General features: G+C 43.8%; 1 protein-coding gene across 1 annotated transcript in view; it reads left to right on the forward strand.

Moving 5' to 3' along the window:
* The first annotated feature begins 1978 nt into the window (after positions 1-1978).
* Ddx59 (DEAD-box helicase 59) overlaps positions 1979-16796 on the forward strand; it is a 28173-nt gene continuing 13355 nt past the window's right edge. The window contains exons 1-4 of the mRNA XM_034513643.2: positions 1979-2112; positions 3381-4195; positions 6051-6218; positions 10096-10185. Coding sequence (XP_034369534.1) covers positions 3392-4195; positions 6051-6218; positions 10096-10185 — 1062 coding nt within the window. The 5' untranslated portion in view covers positions 1979-2112; positions 3381-3391. The remainder of the gene's footprint in view (positions 2113-3380; positions 4196-6050; positions 6219-10095; positions 10186-16796) is intronic.

Raw genomic sequence — 16796 nt, forward strand, 5'->3', positions numbered from 1 at the left:
ATTTAAAAAAAAAAATGAAAAAAAAGGAAATACACACACACACACACACACAACCTGAAACCTATAATAACCCAAAACTAGAAACTGTAATATATAAGCAAAAGACCAGTTAGACATAAACTGCAGAAACAAAGCAATATGAGACAAAATGTCTACAAAAATACCATTGAGTCTGACCATCCACTGCTGGGCATGGGACATACTCTTCATTGTGGCTTAAATACCCTGTGAGACTCCACTGGAGAAAATTATTTTTTCTTTGCAAGCAGGTGTCAGTTGGAGACAGCTTCTTAGGGCTAGGAGCTGGTGTCTACTTGCTTCTCTGTTCCAGGGCTCCATCTGGCTTGAACCTATGCAGGCCCTGAGCATCCTATTTCTGAGTTCATATCTATGTGTCAGTGCTATTGTGTCTGGAAGATACTGTTTCCCTGGGGCCATCTCTGGCTCCTAAAATCTTTCTGTCTCTTCTCCCTGGTTCTCCGAACCCTGAGGAGAGGGGTTTGATGGAGACATTCTATCATTTAGGACTAAGTGTTCCAAAATCCATCCATCCATCCATCCATCCATCCATCCATCCATCCATCTCTCTTCTTCTTTCTCCTCCCCTTCCCCTTCCTCCCCTCCCCCAAAGTCTCTGACCTTAGGGTGCACCTGGTGCACCTCCGAGGGACAAAGGGGATTCTCTATTGGAAGTAAACAACAGTGTTCTGGGAGACTTGTTTATAATTACCAGGGGCACAGCCTGGCTTTGTGAGGCATGAGTTTGTATGATTGGAGAAGGAGATTTTTAAGTAAAAAGATACAGTCTGGCCATTTGGCACACGACAGTTAACTCCAGCACTTGGAAGGTGGAGGCAGGAAGGTCAGGAATTCAGGGCCATATTCTGGTACTCAACGAGTCTAACACCAGACATGAGGCCCTTTCTTAAAAGACCAGAGTAAGAAAAAATTGATAGAGATATGAATATACATTAAGTTCAAAAGTATTTATTTATATTGGGAAAAGGCAAATTGCATGTCAGCAAACTCAGGTAAGAGTTATTGCAAGTTGTAACCCTCAAACTCAGAAAAATGCACACATATAGTGTACTTCCTACAGACAAAGGATGTAAAGTGATTCCATATTCACGACAGGAACAATATCCCATTTATCTGGTCAGTAAAGTTAATTTCTATAGTACATCTCAGCGAATCATAGAAAAAAAGTTAATAAAAGCAAATACTGTAAGGCTACATATATAAAAATATGTGGTGCGTATTATTTTTAGAACGCTCAAAAGGTAAACAAAACATTGTCATCCAAAATGTATCTACCAAAAATGGTAAGCTGAACACACACATACACATCAGGACGAAGCAAGTAGAATCCCAGAGATACAGAAATAAATGCTTCAGCATTTATTTACTAATGCTAACATGAAGTCGGAGTGTTGTTTTATTAGTATTTTTCACATTCAACATAGCTGGTAAATTTAATTTTGTATGCATCAAATATTAGGTCTAAATGTATCTTTAAAAAAAAAAAAAAAGATTTGACACCCAAAACATCACCTCTATTTCCTTGCTTCTCCTGTCCTACTTCTTTCTCATCCCAACAGAAGTGCAAGTCCTGGGACCTGTCAGGCTGTTCCAGAAGTTGGCAGAGCAAAGGCCACTGGTTGGAACTAGGAAGACTTTCAGAGTTGGTTTTTTTTTTTTTTAGTTTTGGTTTACATAGCGCAGGGCGGAGTGCTGCAGCAATGAATATTTGGCATATTAACTACGCCATATCAAGTTGCTCGGATTAAAGAAGGTTTTCTGGCCCACTCAAACTTCCCACTTTCTAAGCGTGGCGGCCCCCGCCCTTCCTGGCAATTCTTTCTCACCAGCCTCCTCCCTGCTGGAGTCTTCCAAAAGGATTCCCACATTCGCCCGCTACCCTGTGCCCCGCCCTCCTCAGCGCGTCACCGAGAGGGCGTGGCCAGATGGAGCTCCGCCTTCCGCCGCGCGCAGGCGCGGGGCCTTCAAACCCTGGCTAGATCTGCGGAGCTTCCCGGCTACTTGCCGGAAGCTCGGCCCAGCGCCTAGAAGGGAGCCGCCCGAGCGGGAACGGACGCGGCCTGGTCCGCGCGGGTGAGCGTGCGCCGCCCTAACAGCTCGGGCCTCCAGCTCCCGCTCCCGTGCTCCGTAACCTGCGCGCTAGACCGCGGCTGCGGGCTATATCGCGCCGCTCGCCGGGGTCCTCAAGACGTGCGCGCGCCTGGAGCGCGGCCCCGCGGGCTGATGGGGCGGGCGGGAATGCGCGGGGGTGCGGGCGTTGCCTAGAGCAAGAGGAGTGGGTTGTAGGTTCCCTGATGCCCGGAGCGCCCCACCCCTTCCCGCTCTTCAGAAACTCTAGGCGGTTTGGGTGCCATGTTTTTTGGTTTTTTTTTTTTTTATAATAGAAAATGGGAACTAGCGATTTCTTAACTTTTGTTTTGTTTTTGTTTTTTTGAGAAAATTAAGTATATTTCATAGTCCCAAAATGTTAAACATTCTTTCCCCAATCACTAATTTGTTTGTTCTCCAGAGCAAGAATACTTGGTTTCTAACACGTAGGAATTGTTATTTGAATAAATAAACGTAATTCCTAGGTGGCTGGATTCTTCATCTGCCTATGTGTGTGTGTGTATCAGTGTTATTCTTTGGAATGTGAAACTCAGGCCCTCACGTGCTAGCAAAGCAAAGCACTCTACAACTGAAGTACATTCCCAATCATACACATATGTCGATATGCATGTATTTATTATGCTACCTGATATGTATATCATGTAAAAAATAATACGTGTATGTATGTGTGTATATGTATGTGTGTATATATGTGTGTATATATATATATATGTATATATGTACATACATATATATATATATATGTATGTATATATATATGGTTTCAGTGACCTACTTTACCAGATTGTGAAGGTTAGCAAAAACAGTCACAGAGAATGAACACTCTTATATATAAATATAACTGCATTTTTCCCTGTTTGAGCTGTTTTGATTTTTTAAGATTCTTAATAGTGAAGTATCTTCTTTTGTGAAAATGCAATTGAAGGATATGTCGTAGAATTTCTATAATATCTGCTCCATAAAAGTACAAATGGTCTGTCAACAGAAATAGGTGTCGCGTGCCTCAAGGTTGTGGGGGAATTGTAGGCAGTGTTTCATATGCCCCTGTCTGAGGAAAAAGACTGTACCCCTTCCCCCAGAGGAAATCGATAAGTGGAAGAATCTGGGTTAACTAGGGATATGATGTCTTCACTCTTGCTCTGAGTAAAATTCTCTGATGCAACATCATGTGGGGCTAACATGTGAGCTTAATTGAGGGTAAAATGTATTTCATGGTGCAATTTCCTCAACAGAATGTTGAAGAATGTTTGTTCCAAGATCTTTGAAAATCAAGAGGAGTTCTAATGATGACCTCAAAAGCTGCGAAGCTAAAAAAAGTAAGGCAGAAGCAGGAAGCCTTCAGCTGGAGGGAGACAGAGATACTCCGGTCCACGCATCAGTTACTAAGGAAGCTGTCACAGCGGACAGGCCCGGCAGTGCATCAAGCACTTCCAGTCCTTCTTGCCAGTTAGTCGAGGTTTGTTCCGAAGGACCTGATCAGGATGTGAAGAGCAGCCACACATCTGAAGAGCCAGTAAAGTCGTTCTCCAAAACCCAGCGGTGGCCAGAGCCTGGGGAGCCTGTCTGTGTTGTCTGCGGTCGTTACGGAGAGTATATCTGTGACGAGACCGACGAAGACGTGTGTAGCTTGGAGTGCAAAGCAAAACATCTGCTGCAAGTTAAGGAAGAGGAAGGATCGTTAAAACTCAGCAGCCCACAGAGAGCTGCTTCCGAGCCAGAGTCCCCACTGGATACCTTTTATGTCTACAAAGAGCACCCCTTTATTGTGACCCTCAGGGAGGACCAGATTGAAACCCTTAAACAGCAGCTAGGAATCTCAATTCAAGGACAAGAAGTTGCCAGGCCCATCATTGACTTTGAGCACTGTGGCTTCCCTGAGACCTTAAATCAGAACTTGAAGAAATCTGGCTATGAGGTGCCGACGCCCATCCAGATGCAGATGATTCCCGTGGGGCTTCTGGGAAGAGACATTCTGGCTAGCGCAGACACTGGCTCAGGGAAAACAGCTGCTTTTCTCCTACCTGTTATTATCCGAGCTTTATCTGAGGTAATTTACGATCTGACGTGTATTCCTCTCAGAAACAGAGGCATATTTACTAAGTTTCATTGTATGTACCTGATACATTTGCAAGCCGCTGCTTAGCGTTTGTGAATTAAGTCACTAAAGAGCTGACGATTTTGCTTTGTTTCATATGTGAAAACATCATTTCAAAGAGTATTTTTTTTTTATTGTTGAACCAAGGATCTCTTCTTGGAAGGTCTAAACATTAATTTCCTTACAAGACATTTTATTTTTAGCAGCTTTTCTATAAAGGAACAAAGTTTTGATCTGCAGGAAGAACCCTGTTTGCCAGATGGATGAGCTGCAGTTTATGTCAGCTAAGCCTCTTGGGGTTTGGAGAAACTGGCATTGCATATTAAAGTTATAATGCAGTTGCAACATACTAAAATATATTCTTTTTTAAAAAGTATTTATTTAGTTAGTTGTATGAGTGTTCTATTTGCATATATGCCTGCATGACAGAAGAGGGCATCAGATCACATTATAGATGACTGTGAGCCACCATGTGGTTGCTGGGAATTGATCTCAGGACCTTTGGAAGAGCAGTCAGTGCTCTTAACTGCTGAGCCATCTCTCCAGCCCCTAAAGTATATTCTTAAGTATAACCTGTGGCTCATCTTTAAATAGTACTGCTGAGCCTGATGGCACAGGCCTATAATCCCAGCCCCCAGAAACTGTGGCAGGAGGACCAGGTTGTAGACAGCTAGGCTATACATAGTAAGATCCCCGTCTTGAGCAAAACAAGATGAGAAATAGTGAATAAAGCGTTTTCACACACGATTTCACAAATACTGAATGTTTCTTTTCCTAGTACATGCCAAGCGTCATCATCTGAAATGGTTTGGAACCAGAAGGATTTCAGATTTGGGAGTTTTTCTAATTTTAGAATATTTGCATAGATGTTACTGGCTGAGCATCCCTAAGTCAGAAATCTAAAATACAAAGTGCTCCAGAATCTGAATCTCGTTTTTTGAAAAATTATAATTTCATTTACATGTACGGGTGTTTTCCTGCGTACATGTCAGTGTACCACATGTGTGCCTTGTGTCCTTGGAGGCCAGAACAGGATACTGGATCTCTCAGAACTGGAGCTGTAGGAGGTGGTGAGCTGCCATTCGGGTGCTGGGAATGAAACCTGGGTCCTTTGCAAGAGAAGCCAGTGCTCTTCCCTGCAGCCCCCGGGACCTTTGAGACTTTTGAACGCTGTGTTGGTGCTCAGAAGTCTTGGTATTTAAAGGGTGTCCTGGCTTCAGACTTCTCAATCGAGGATGCCCAACCTGTCCTGGTGAGCCTGTGGGCTATGCATGTGGCAAGAAGAGTGAGGAGCGCAGGGAAAGAGGAAGAGAAGGAGGAACAGTGGAGGAAATGGTGAGGGGAACGGACTGTAAGGCAAAGTCAAACACAAGGTGATTAAACAGCTAAGGGAGAAGGTAGGATGTGGCCGCCTCACATGCATCCACAATGAACTTCAGTCCTTTAGCCAAAGAAACATACAAATGCATGAGAGCAGAGAGGGAAGAATTGAGGTACCAAAGTGCTGGGCTTTGGTGGGTGTTCACGGTAACCAGGGGATTCCGCCTTTTAAGAAGATTGCTAGAGATTTGAGTACACCTGTCTCTCCTCGCTTACTGTGTACGCACTCCTCACTTTTGATCTTCAGCTCTACATCTAAGTTGGGTAAGAAATGGGTCCACATTCTGGTCATTTTTTGGAGAAAAAATCTGCATGGGGTGAGCAGAAGGCTCCTGTCTGGGGCTGATGGTGCCGCTGTAAAGGGCACAGTTCATGTCAGCAGAAATCAATTGTCAGGGTTTCTAAGTTGTTTTCCCCGTCTTTTCAGGATAAAACTCCATCTGCTCTCATCCTCACACCAACAAGAGAACTGGCCATTCAGATAGAGAGGCAGGCCAAGGAACTGATGAGTGGTCTGCCTCGCATGAAGACAGTGCTTCTCGTTGGGGGCTTACCTTTACCCCCACAGCTCTATCGCTTACGGCAGCATGTTAAGGTAAGCACCTGCTTGGGAGAAGGCCTTTGAAGGCTTTGTAAGCAACAGAGGAACCAGTGTGTGTGTGTGTGTGTGTGTGTGTGTGTGTGTGTGTGTGTGTGTGCACGCACGTATATTCTTGAAGATGTAATTTTAATTAGCTTTACTGGTTTTTGCCTACTAAGTCTTTTTTTCCCCAAAGTTAATTTTATAGCCATGTCTGGTAATTCATGTCTGTAATCCCAGCACTGGAGGTTGAAGCAGGAGTATTGCTGAGAGTTTATAATCAGCCTGAGCTACAGAGTGAGTTCTAGGCCAGTATGTGCTAGAGAGCGATGGTTTGTCTCTAAAAAAAAAGCAAACAAACAAAAAGCAAAACAAAACAACAACAAAACCTAAAGCAAAAGGTTCATTTCATGTAGAAAAAGAATAGGATACAGTTTATTGCATGCCTACTGTGTACTAAGCTCTGTCGGCATTCTCCTGCATTCATCTCAAGTAATCATATTTGCCCTGGACAGAGGTTTGCGTATCTTGTCTTCCATGGCTGAGAAGGCAGATCTCAGAAGCTGGGGTTTATATCAGTGTTCATAGTTAGTAAATAATAATTGCCTAAACTAGAACCTTCCTTTAACCGGCTCTGCTACCCCTTTGCTGTACTGTGTGTACTCTGTGGTTTCTGATACATGAAAGCAGTGTGTCTAATTGTGGTTTTGTCACTTGTTAACAGTGTCATCAACACTTTGCTTGGTGAGCCCTAGTTTTCGTGAGTTAGAATGGTGGTGCATGCTTGTCAGTTCAGCTTAAGAGAAGGTTGGTGCAGGGGCCAACCAGGAAAGGTAGACTATAGCCCAGGTGCTGCTATTGGCCCCAGGGTCCCCTGCTGTTTATTACCTTCTTAGTTTCTGGGGTGGCTGTCAGGCAGGTTACAAACTTCCAAGAGAGGAGTTGAAATGCCAGGGAGCACTGTGTAAAGAAGAGACAACAGATACTTACCAGCAGGTATGAGAACACTGCAGTATGTAAAAACCCTCTGTTAATACCTATCTTATTACAATAAATCTCATCAGATGTGTTTGGCAGATTTAAAACATGTATAATACACTTGTAAGATATTGCCGATTGGTAATTAGTGGGGAATTGGATCACTGATTTTCACTGTAGATCTCCACTATATAAAACAGAGAAAAGTAATATTTTACTAGTGAAAAATTATAAGTTCAGTAGTATATATTTATAAGGTAAAGCATTAAAATATTTTATGAACATTGAATTGGGTTAGTAGAGCTTACTAGAGTCTCCTATGAGCATTTGACCTATTTTGACTGCACAGCACCGGAACATTATTGTATGATGCACGTAGACATGGAGGGACAATTTTAACCACCTTTGAATAGCTAGCCTTGGAGGTCATTCTTCTTCTTTGGGTTTTTCAAGGCAAGTTCGTGTATGCCTGCCAGCCTTCAACTTCAGATCATCCACCTCGGTCCTCTGAGTGCTGAGCTTGGTCCATCTAGCTGGCTCCATTTTCATTCTTAGAAAAAAATAATTAATACACTGATGATAATCTCCAGATTTCAGTATTCAGATATTTAAGTGACTGGATACAGTATTTTCATACATAAAAAAAAAAAAAAAAAAATCTTCAACTTGAACAAAAGAAGCCAGTACAGTATAAGAAACCTTTTTCTCCCGGGTTTCATGGAAGGAAGTTTCTGACTTGATGTGCCATCACTCCTATACACTTCAGAATGTGACTCCTACAACCAAGGACATTCCTGTGCATGTCCACAATGCAACTCTAGATTCAGGAACTTAACACTGACATATTTGTATAGGTCAGAAATTAACATGTCACCTGCACTTTGGGGCCCACTCACACTTCAGTACTTCTCCACCTCCTCATACACACTCTATCCTAACCCTGTCCCCAGCACAGGAATCCAGTTGAAGCTGGATGGAGTGGCAGCACCTTTAATTATGGGATTGAAAGCTAAGGCCATCCTGGGCTATTAGTGTGAAAGCCTATCTCAAAAAGTAGGCATCGAAAAAATAAATAGGTAGACGAGGATCCTTTATTGTATTTGGGTGGTGTTGTGACTGTTTATGTGGCCAGCCTGACAGGATCTTGGGTCATCTGAGAGATGGGCCTTTAGGCATGTCTCCAGGGGATTATCTTGATTATAGTGATTACTATGGAAGCCCCATCTCAATTGTAGTTTGACCATTCCCTGGGCAGGCGATCCTACATCGTATAGTCTCAGAAGCACTGAGCACTGCCATGTGGTTATCTCTCGCTGCTTTCTGACTGCGAGTGTGGTGTGAGCAGTCGCTCCAAGACCTTTGCTGTTGCTGCTGATGCTGTTGTTGTTGTTGTTGTTGTTGCTAGAACACTATTCGGAGTCCTGAGCAAAGGTTGAGAAAGTCCACACTGTATGCTGTCCTCCACAGAGCAGTTACATCTTAGGTCTCCTCGTCACTAAGAACCTGCTCTAAGTTCTCACCGCTTGACTTTCCCGCCAGTACTGGACTGTACCCTTGAATTGAGACCCTGGGCCGACCCTTTCTCCCTTAAGCTGTTTTGCTGGGGTATTTTATTATAGCAACAGGCAAAGTCTCTGTCTTCTTCAGTCTGTGGTGGCTCTTCAGTCTTTGCATTTTCTTTTTCATGATTTGCACACGTCTAAGCTTTACAGGTGTCTTCTTTTTGTTGTTGCTGCAATTTTTGTCCCTTTAGATTTTTAAAACACGTGTAGGAGTGTTTTCCTGCACCATGAGTGTGTCCGGTGCAGAGGACCTGGAGTTGTGAGCCAGCAAGTGTGGGCTGCAAACAGCCAGTGCTCCTAACCACTGAACCATCCTTTCATTCTGTTTTTTATTTTGAAACTTTTGTGTGTATATGATGTGTATGTGTGATGTCTGTGCACATGTGTGTGCAGGTGTGTGTGTTCCTGTGCACTTGTAGAGACTAGAGGAGAACACTGGGTGTCCTGCTCTGTCCCACTGGGAGTTTTTCCCTTAGATAGCCTTTCTTACTGAAGCTAGAGTTGCACAGTGCTGGGACCACAGGCACACAGGCAGCCAGAGCCAACTTCTGTGGGTGCTGAGGACAGGGACTCAGGTCCTCATGCGTGTACAGCAAGTGCTGTTGCCTGCAGAGCCAGTCCCCTCCCCCCCACCTGGCTCCAGTTCTCTCTCCCTCTTGGTCTCAATGCCCTTTTCTGGCATGCAGGTGCACACAGAGCACTCATATACATAAAGTAAATAAATCTTTAAAAAATATAAAAATAAAAGATTTGTTTGTTTTATATTATGTGAGTACAATATTGTCTTCAGACATACCAAAAGAGGGCATCAGATCCCATTACAGATGGTTGTGAGCCACCATGTAGTTGCTGAGAATTGAACTCAGGACCTCCGGAAGAGCAGCCAGTGCTCTTAACCACTGAGCCATCTTTCCAGTCCTTGTTGTTGTTGTTTTTGAACCACTTACCTTCCTCCCAATGACCCTCCAGACTCATCTTTATGTATTAGGCAGACTTCTCCATTTATAGTAAATCAGATGTATCACAGTGACACTTCTTTTATCTGTTTCTTCCTATAGACTACAGATTGTCTGAGAGCAGAAACTGTGTATGACTTATCCATTGTGGTACTTTATATCGTATATAGAATATACTAGGTACTCAGTAAAAATAGAATAAAAGGCCAGGTATGATGGTGTACACCTGCAATACAACATTTAGAAGGTAGAGGCAGGAGGATTGCAAGTTCAAGGCAAGCCTGGGAAACATAGTAAGACTCTTTCTTAAAAGAAAAAAAGGGAAAAAAAACAACAAAGATTGAAAAAATGAATGAATATTATCTAATTTTAAATTCGCCTTTTTCTTTTATTCAGGTTATCATAGCAACCCCTGGACGGCTTCTGGATATAATTAAACAGAGCTCTGTATCACTGGGCAGCATAAAAACTGTCGTAGTAGACGAAGTAAGTAGTAATGTGTAAAGAAGTCAGTCAGGAGGTGAGGGACAGTGTACAGGTGTGACCTGAGCTCAGACCAAGTCAGTGAGCTGAGTGCAGTTAGAGACCGTCTCAAAATACAAGGCGGGTGGCTGGGTGGGTAAGGGTATTGCCATTCAAGCCTGACCATTAGGTTCAGATCTCTGGAGCCCTTGTAAAAGCCAGATGCACTAGCAGCAATAACAAACAGCGAGAGAGACCTGCCTCAAACAAGGTGGAAGGCGAGGACCTAGCCCCAAGGTTGTCCTCTGACCTCCACACATGTGTCCTCACACACAGCCACACACATACATAGAAAAATCATGCCGGGCAGTGGTGGCGCACGCCTTTAATCCCAGCACTTGGGAGGCAGAGGCAGGTGGATTTCTGAGTTCGAGGCCAGCCTGATCTACAGAGTGAGTTCCAGAACAGCCAGGGCTACACAAAGAAACCCTGTCTCAAAAAAACAAAAAAAAAAAAAAAAGAAAGAAAGAAAGAGAAAGAAAGAAAGAAAGAAAAGAAAGAAAAAAAGAAAGAAAGAAAGAAAGAAAGAAAGATCAGTATGTAAGATGAAGTGGAAAGTGACGTAGAAAGATGCTCACTGTCGACCTCTGATCTTCACATGCATATGGATGCACTTGTATGTACACTTACTTGTAAGTACACATACACTACACACACAGACTAAAAAACAGCCACGTGGTTTTGTATAATTTATTTAAAAGTGTATTGTAGCCATGTAATATCATTATTTATTCAGAACATTTTCTTTGAATGAAAAAAAAAGATCCACGGATGTGCAGAAATGTACTCTTGTGGGTCTTAAGCTGCCGTCTGTGTACTCTGCAGCTAAGCTAAGGCATGATTCATTCAGTTAAACCGAAGCTATCTTGTCCTAGTGAAGAACACCCAGATTCAGTGGGTGAATCTCCAAGGCAAGCTTGTGGGCTTTGTTGCATTTTGTTTGGCTTTGTAGTCCCAGGAATTGACCTTGGACCTTCTGCATAATATGCACACTTGCAACCACTGAGCTGCCTCTCCAGTCTCACAATGCTTTGTGTTTGCTGACATTTAGAATAATCAATGGCGATAATAATAATTATTTACAGGAACTAAAGAAGTAGCTAATAGTAGTTATTTGATTGGTATTTGAGTGATAGTTCTTTTTTTCTACATGGGCATTGGTATAGTGGTTGTGAAACTTTTGTCGTTATTGTTAATATATCAGAGAGGCTATATTTATATATGCATATTATTTATATATCAGAGGCTATATCTTATAGCTCTGAAGTATAAAATAAAGTGCATTATTTTATTATATATGTGTATACACACACATATATGTGTGCTTATTTATTTACTTATATGTATATGTGCCCTGGATGCAAGGATGGCATATGCCTAGTTCTCATGCTTGTCTGCATGTTGTTATGTGGTAGAGTCAATGTAATAATAATGATGATAATATAATAATGAATAGGTGTCTGTGTGTGTGTGTGTGTGTTTATTTACTTACTGTGTATATATGTTCATGCACTTGCCATGTGTGAGTGCAAAGGTTAGAGGACAACTTATGGAAGCTGGTTCTGCCCTCCACATGTAGGTTCCAGGGATCAAACTCAGGTTTTCAAGATTGACAACAAGCACCTTTACCACTGAGCCAGCTTGTCTGCCCTATGTTTTTTAATTTAATTTTTATTTTATTGTTGTTGTAGTTGTTATTATTACTGTTGTGTATGTGCATGTGTATACATGCTACATGCGTGAGTATGTGCACAGGAGCTTACATTCCATGCCACCTGTGTGAAAGTCAGAGGACAACTTTTAGAAGTTGATTCCTTCCTTCCATCATGGGGTTCAGGGATTGAACTCAGATCAGCAGGCTGTGCTGCAAGTGCCTGTGCTCTGAGCCATCCTGAGGCCTGTACCATCATCATCACCACCACCACATGGACTATATCACATCACATCATACAGACAAGCATGAGAACTAAGCCATCCTTGCATCCAGGACACACTTTCCTTCATGTTCTCCATCAGCAGTGACAGCAGAGGTTTGGTGGTAAAGGTGTGATTCAGGGCTCTGACCACTGATCACCTGGTGTGCCTTAGTCCCAGTAAACAGCAAGGGAACACCCTCAGGTATGTCGAGATGATGTAGCCCAGACCCTCAAGGCCAGGGTTTGAACTTTCTTTAAATTTAATTTATTAATTAATTTTTGTTTTTACTTATTCACCTTACATCCCTCTCAGTGCCCCCTTTCCAGTCGCCCTCTCCCACAAACCTTCTCCCATCCCACCTCCCCTTCTCCTCTGAGTGGGTGGATCTCCCTGGGTATTCCCCCCAACCTGACACTTCAAGTCTCTGCAGGGCTAGGTGCTTCCTCTCCCACTGAGGCCAGACAAGGCACCCAAGCTACTGGGAACATATCCCAGTACAGGGAACAACTTTTAGGACAGCTCCCCACCCCCGTTCCAGTTGTTCAGGACCCACATGAAGGTCAAGCTGCAGATCTGCTACATGTGTGTAGGCAGGCCTAGGTCCAGCCCATGTGTGTTCTTTGGCTGGTGGTTCAGACTCTGAGAGTTTCAAGGGGCCAGGTTCGTTGACTCTGTTGGTCTTCCTGTGGAGTTCCTATCTCCTTCGGGCCCCGCAATCCTTCCTCCTATTCTATGAGAGTCCCCAAGCCCCATCCACTGTTTGGCTGTGGTGTCCGTATCTGTCTGAGTCAGCTGCTGAGAGATCTTGGGCAAGTTGTTTAATCTTACAGAGCAGGAGTGAGGATGAGCAGTGTTGGTCAATGTCTCGTAGACTAAGATGTCCAAAAGAAATGAAAAATAATATAACCGAATCCTTTGAAAGGCCTGCTGAGTCACTGTGCTCCTGGATGGCTGTGGTGGAGTTCAGGGTGGACTCATTCCACCTCTTCACAGCACTTTAATTTGTTTGCAGCAGGTGAGAGTTCTAGAGCCTGTCAGCCATCATGGAACCTTATGATGCCAAAGAAGTATCCGTTTGTGTGCAGAGTGTCGGAAGCTCCTGCCCCCTGCCTCAGCACTTAAGGGGTGTGCTTTCTTTGTAGCTCAGAAGGGAGATGAACTGGCAAACAGCCTTATTGGTTGCTTGTGCAGAAGTTAACACAGGAATGCTGTCTGTGTGCTGATTAACCAACTCCAGGTGTTTTAGATGGAATTGCAGAAATATTTTCATTGTGATTCAAACCTACATAGTACTGAAATTTTGAGAAAAAAACCATACACTTGAAATAAAGGCCAGAGCATTATACTGTCTACTGAGATACAGAAATACTCAAATAGGGACTGGCAAGGTGGCTCAGCAGGTGAAGGTACTTCCTGCCAAGCCAGACTGAACCTGAGTTCAGTCTCCAGAACCTACATGGTAGAAGGAAAGAACAAACTCCAACAAATTGTTTTGTAACCTACAGACATCACACACAAACAAATAAACAACATTTTAACTTTTTTTAAAAAAGTACTTAGATAAATAGTGTAGTCCAATGATTGATAAATAAATATTTTCTTTAAAACAGATTGGGGGCTGGAGAAATGGCTCAGTGGCTACTCTCCCAAAGGATCCAGGTTCAATTCCCAGCACCTACATTGCTGCTCACAACAGTCTGTAACCCCAGTTCCAAGGGATCTGATGACCTCTTCTGGCTTTGGGGGCCAGTATGATCTTTTGAAACTAATCTGTACAACTGTAGCAGTATGAAAATAACCAGAGTAGTATAGTGGCATGTACATCTACCTGTACCTTACTGTAGTGCCAAAGGCAGGAGCATCATAAAGTCAAGACCAGTCTAGGCTACGTAGATAGCAAGACTGGGCCTCAAGAAAACCAAGACGGTAAAACAGAAACAAACAACAATCCAGATGTGGGATTAAGGAGAGCGCTCAGTCAGTGAAGATGCTCTCGTCAGCCTGATCCCCTAGAACCTACCATACTAAGTGTGGTAGTACACACTCAGTGTAATCCTAGAACTTGGGAGTGAAGACAAGCAGAACTTGGGCCAGCCAGTCTACCGTGCTTGGCAAGCTTCAGGCCACTGGGAGATCCTGTCTTGAAAACCAGGGTGAATGGCACCCAAGGTGGACCTGTGGCCATCACACAGGCATACATGTCTATATGCATACAGGTCCATCTACATGAACACCACACACAAAAACACAGGTACACATGCCTATAAACCCAACACTCATCCAGAGAAGCAGAGGCAGAAGGATGCTAAGTTCAGAAGCAGCAGGAGCTATATAAGGACACTCTGATTCAGAGCATCAAGGACTGGGGAAGGAGATAGGACTCTACAGATTAAGGGGATCTGCTGTTCTCGTAGAGGACCCAGATTTGATTGCCAGGACCCACATAGGAGTTCTTAGCTGTCTATAACCGAGTCTCAGGAGATGTGACATCTTCCAGGCACAAGTAGGTACCCATTCATACATTCAGAAAAACACAGTACACATAGACTAAAATCTTTTTTGAAAGGATTGTGAGTATAATTGGATTGTGAAGTACTTTCCTAGCATTTGCAAGATGTTAGGTTCTATCTATTGTACCATTAAATAAATATATTAGAAGAAGAGAAAGGTGACTGGATGTAACTGGTTTCCACAAAACAGGTAAAGGTTAGAATTTGTCTTGAGAGCCATAGCTTGTCAGCTAGAAGGGAAACTACTGTAACATAAACTACTGTATTATGTGTATAGGATGCTAACTATCCAGGGCAATTAAGGTTGGGAGTAGAATTAAGAGAGTGTTTTCACACTATTTAAAAGTAGTAATGGGATTTGAGTGGCTCCTCAGAAGATGGGGAAAATGAAAAAAACCAGAGGACAGATGAAATATCCCAAAGAAGAGACAGTCAGAAAGCCCACGTGAGTTGTGGAGGAGAAGGAAGGAGACCAACAAACTTGAGAGATTCTCCCTGAGCAGCCATAGGAAGTAGAGTTGGGTAGCTAGGGTGGAGTCAAATTATAGAGGCCCTGAAGGGAGGCAGAAACTTCTGGATTTGATGTGGAGACAATAAGGCCTTCTAAATTACGAGTTGGGTGTAGCATGGTAAAAGTGGTGGTTTAGGGAGGCTATTCTCCTGCTCAGTACATGAGAAATTAAAGAGGAAGGACCCAGAGACCAGGCAGCCAGCAAACCAGCCAAGGACTGAAGGGGTCAGGGGCAGGGTGGAGGCCCCAGGAGTAAAGGGTTAAATCTGAGAGTCATTGTAAAGTAATCATTTATGAGCCTTCTGATGATGGCGTATGGGAAGAAGGCAGCTGGAGAGGTGACTCCAGAAATTACAGCTGTGCCGTTAGTTTTAGAAAGGGTAACTGAGTAAGTGCAGGGTCCTGGTAATGTTGTCTGAGTTTGGCCTTCCTGGGAACAGTAAATGAAGGGAACATTTTTCTCTGTGCACAAGGAGTGCATTGGAGTCTGTGATGTCTGGTCCTCCAAGAGAAAGCTGGAGGGAAGTGAGCAGAGAGGATGGAGCTGAGGGCCTGACAGCTGTGAAGCTGACAGCTGAGTCAGCAGAGTGACAGGAACTGAGAGTGACACTGAGTCGGGGTGGGTGGCTCTGCCCAGGGAGGCCAGGACTCAGAGTCCCTCGAATTTTTAAACCTCTGCCCCTGTCACCATCTGTGTCTCTTGTCAGGCCTTCCCTTTGGCCTAGAATACTCCCACAACCCCATCCTGATCCTTCCTCTCTGCTTCAGATGAGGGACTTTGAAACTGTCCCTTGTCCCTCCAGATGGGGGTGTGGCCTTTCTTCCTTCTGCTCTGTTGGACAGGGTACAGACTGTATGTTCTCAGTACTGCAAAGCTGGCTGCATCACAGTAACCAAGCACAGGTCTGCCCAAGTTGGCCTAGTGATAAAAACCACCTTGGGGAGCAGAAAGTATGTACTGGCCTGTAACCCCAGCACCTAGTAGGCTTGTGCTGGAGGGTGGGTTCAAAGCCAGTTGAGGGCACTGGAGAGATGGCTCAGTAGTTAAGAGCACTTGCTGTTCTTACAGAGGTCCTGGGTTTGGTTCTCAGCACTCACCTGGTGGCTCACAACCATTCCCAATTCCAATTCTAAAGGATCAAACACCCTTTTCTTAAGTCCACAGATACTAGGCAAGTACATGGAGTGCAGACATGCATGCACGCAGGCAGAATACTCATACACATAAAATAAACAAATTTAAAGCCAGCCTGGGCTGCCTGGGAAACCATATCCCCAAATAAAAGGAAACAACAAACAAGTCAACAAAACCATAGAACTGCCTGGTGTGCCCAGCGACTGTTACCTAGACTGGCTTTCTCACTTGGACAATCTGATTCAGCAGCCCGTTGATCTAGAAAAACTCACTCCAGGTGACTCCTAGATTTGAGAGGTCTGGACACTGATGTTGTTGGTTACATAGTTAGGTCGTATTTAGTGCTTAGAGTGAAGGTTGCCCGTTTGTTTATAAGGCATCAGGATCCTTTCCTGGGGCTTTTGACATGGCAGCTATTAGGTTAGCAGATGTGGTGGAAAGGGATGCTTACGGCTCTGCCTATGGAGCTGTGGCAAGTGTACCTACCCATGCAGTGTAGCAG

This window comes from Arvicanthis niloticus, chromosome 10, assembly GCF_011762505.2.
Source record: "Arvicanthis niloticus isolate mArvNil1 chromosome 10, mArvNil1.pat.X, whole genome shotgun sequence".
In the NCBI taxonomy this organism is placed as follows: Eukaryota; Metazoa; Chordata; class Mammalia; order Rodentia; family Muridae; genus Arvicanthis; species Arvicanthis niloticus.